Source organism: Eptesicus fuscus, chromosome 13, assembly GCF_027574615.1.
Source record: "Eptesicus fuscus isolate TK198812 chromosome 13, DD_ASM_mEF_20220401, whole genome shotgun sequence".
In the NCBI taxonomy this organism is placed as follows: domain Eukaryota; kingdom Metazoa; phylum Chordata; class Mammalia; order Chiroptera; family Vespertilionidae; genus Eptesicus; species Eptesicus fuscus.
In genome coordinates this window covers 43,096,205-43,098,515 of record NC_072485.1, presented here as the reverse complement: position 1 = coordinate 43,098,515, position 2,311 = coordinate 43,096,205, and the positions used below count along the sequence as shown (strand labels likewise).

Below are 2,311 nucleotides of genomic sequence, written 5' to 3'. Positions count from 1 at the left end.
GGGAAAAATAATTGAATACAGGAGAAAAATTTGAGATGAGACAATGGCGCTTACTGAATAATTGATAGTTATTCATTTGCTATAAGAATACAGCTTCCCGATAAAAAATAAAGTATTACAAGTAAGGCCAAAGTCATCTTTGAATTCTATCTCTCATCAATGTTTCTATGTCCCAATCCCTCTCCCTTCCTCTCTATCTAAAACTCAATAAAAATATTTTTAAAAGTGGCAAAAAGCAGATAACTTTTTATCATTCTAAATCTTGCAGTCAAGTATGATGTTAATTTTATTCATGGATAACCTTTATCAGGTTGAGGACATTCCTTTTTTTTTTTTTTTTTTTTTTTTGTGAAGAGTTTTTATCATGAGACTTTTATGTTGGAAAACTGGTGACTAATGATGCCATCTCCTGATTCAGGAAACCAAGACATATTTCTTCTTTTTTTTCCTTCTGTCATTTTTGTAATTTTCCCACCTCTGCTTCCTAACTGAGGAAGCTAGAAGAGGTTTTAAAATGCATCTGTTGAGATTTGTTTTGGATTATTTTAATTTAAAATACATAGAATATTTATATAGGCCTTTCTAGGGTGAAATGAATATAGAATAATCTGTGATATATATTCATGATTCATCAGTTTATGGAATTTATTTGAAGTCATGAGAGTAGATAGACCACTAAGTAAAAAGAAGAGCCAAATAATGATCTCTCAAAAATATCAATGTAATGTATAAATTGGATGGGACACAGCAGGGTGAATTAAGAAGTTAAATTCTGGGAGGTAGAATTTAAAAGAAAGGGAGAAAGTGGATTCACAACAATTAAAGCTCACTGAGAAATAAATCAGTTTAGGAAAACGACTTGATTTAGTAATAAAGGGTTAATTGGTGAACTTGTGAGAACTGTTCAAGTGAACTGAAATGTGAGTGTGTTTAAGGCAGCACAGAAGTCAGATGGCCTGGGATTGGGAGGAATAGAAAAAGTGTTCATAGGAGTGTAAACCCTCTCCCGGGTGTTTGCTATTAAGGCAGGGAGCAAAGAAAGGCTCTTTTAGAAAGATGATGCAAACATGTCATAAGATTAAGTAAATCTTTCTAATCAGTTTTCAGGTTCCAGAGTTCAAAGTGGGATCCTGAACGATGTCAACATTCCCCACCCAGGCAGCCCCCAACAGCAGCACTTCAATGACCCCCACCTTCCTGCTGGTGAGCATGCCAGGCCTGTCAGCTATCCCCTCCTGGTGGACGGCACCCCTCATCACCATCTACCTTCTCTCTGTTCTGGGCAACAGTACTATCCTCTGGATCATTGCCATGGAGCCCACCTTACACCGTCCAATGCACCTCTTCCTCTTCCTGCTTAGTGTATCTGATGTTGGCTTGGCCACAGCCCTGATGCCCACCCTGTTGGGTCTTGCCCTTGCTGATGCTCATGCTGTCCCTGCCTCAGCCTGCCTCCTGCAGATGTTCTTTGTCCATGTGTTTTCTGTCATGGAGTCCTCTGTCTTACTCGCCATGGCCTTTGATCGGGCACTGGCCATCTGCCGCCCTCTCCACTACCCGACACTTCTCACCAATGAAGTTGTTAGGAAGATTGGCCTCACCATTGTTTTCCGATGCCTGGGTCTCCATCTGCCCTTGCCATTTCTCCTGGCCCACATGCCCTACTGCCACCCACAGGCTCTGACTCATTCTTATTGCTTGCACCCAGATATAGTCCGATTGGCCTGTCCAGGAGCTTGGGGTGCAGTCTACAGCCTCTTCGTGGTCCTGTCAGCCATGGGATTAGACCCTCTGCTTATTTTCTTCTCCTATGGCCTAATTGGCAGGGTATTGCAGGGTTTGGGATCAAGTGAGGATCGCTGGAAGGCTGGTCAAACCTGTGCCGCCCACCTCTCTGCTGTGCTTCTCTTCTATGTGCCCATGATCCTCCTGGCACTCATTGACCGTCTTAGGATGCCAGTCCCTCAGCCTGCTCATACTCTTCTCTCCTATGTCCACTTCCTGCTTCCTCCATTGATCAACCCTATTCTCTATAGTGTCAAGATGAAGGAGATTAGAGAGAAAATACTCAAGAGGTTGCAGCCCAGGAAGGTAGGTTGTGCTCAGTGAGAAGGATGTCTCTCCATATTTGGGGACTCAATACTACCAGATACAAAGGTTTCCATGACTGAGAACTCAGTTCATCATGCATGAAATTGCCAGTCAGAAACAAACAAGCACATGCACATGGATGGATATACCTGTTCCTAAATGTGTGCCTGTGTATATTAATGAAACCTTATGAACCCCAGAGAATGGCAGTGGTCTAACC

The 2,311-nt window shown here is 42.4% G+C and overlaps 1 protein-coding gene across 1 annotated transcript; it reads left to right on the top strand.

Moving 5' to 3' along the window:
* The first annotated feature begins 1,137 nt into the window (after nt 1-1,137).
* LOC103304125 (olfactory receptor 51S1) lies at nt 1,138-2,109 on the top strand. The gene has a single exon (XM_008161061.2). It carries the CDS (start codon nt 1,138-1,140, stop codon nt 2,107-2,109), a length of 972 nt encoding a protein of 323 aa, XP_008159283.2.
* The last annotated feature ends 202 nt before the right edge of the window (nt 2,110-2,311 follow it).

Coding starts and splice junctions, on each gene's coding strand:
- LOC103304125 (XM_008161061.2), top strand. CDS start 1,138: ATGTCAACATTCCCCACCCAGGCAGCCCCCAACAGCAGCACTTCAATG.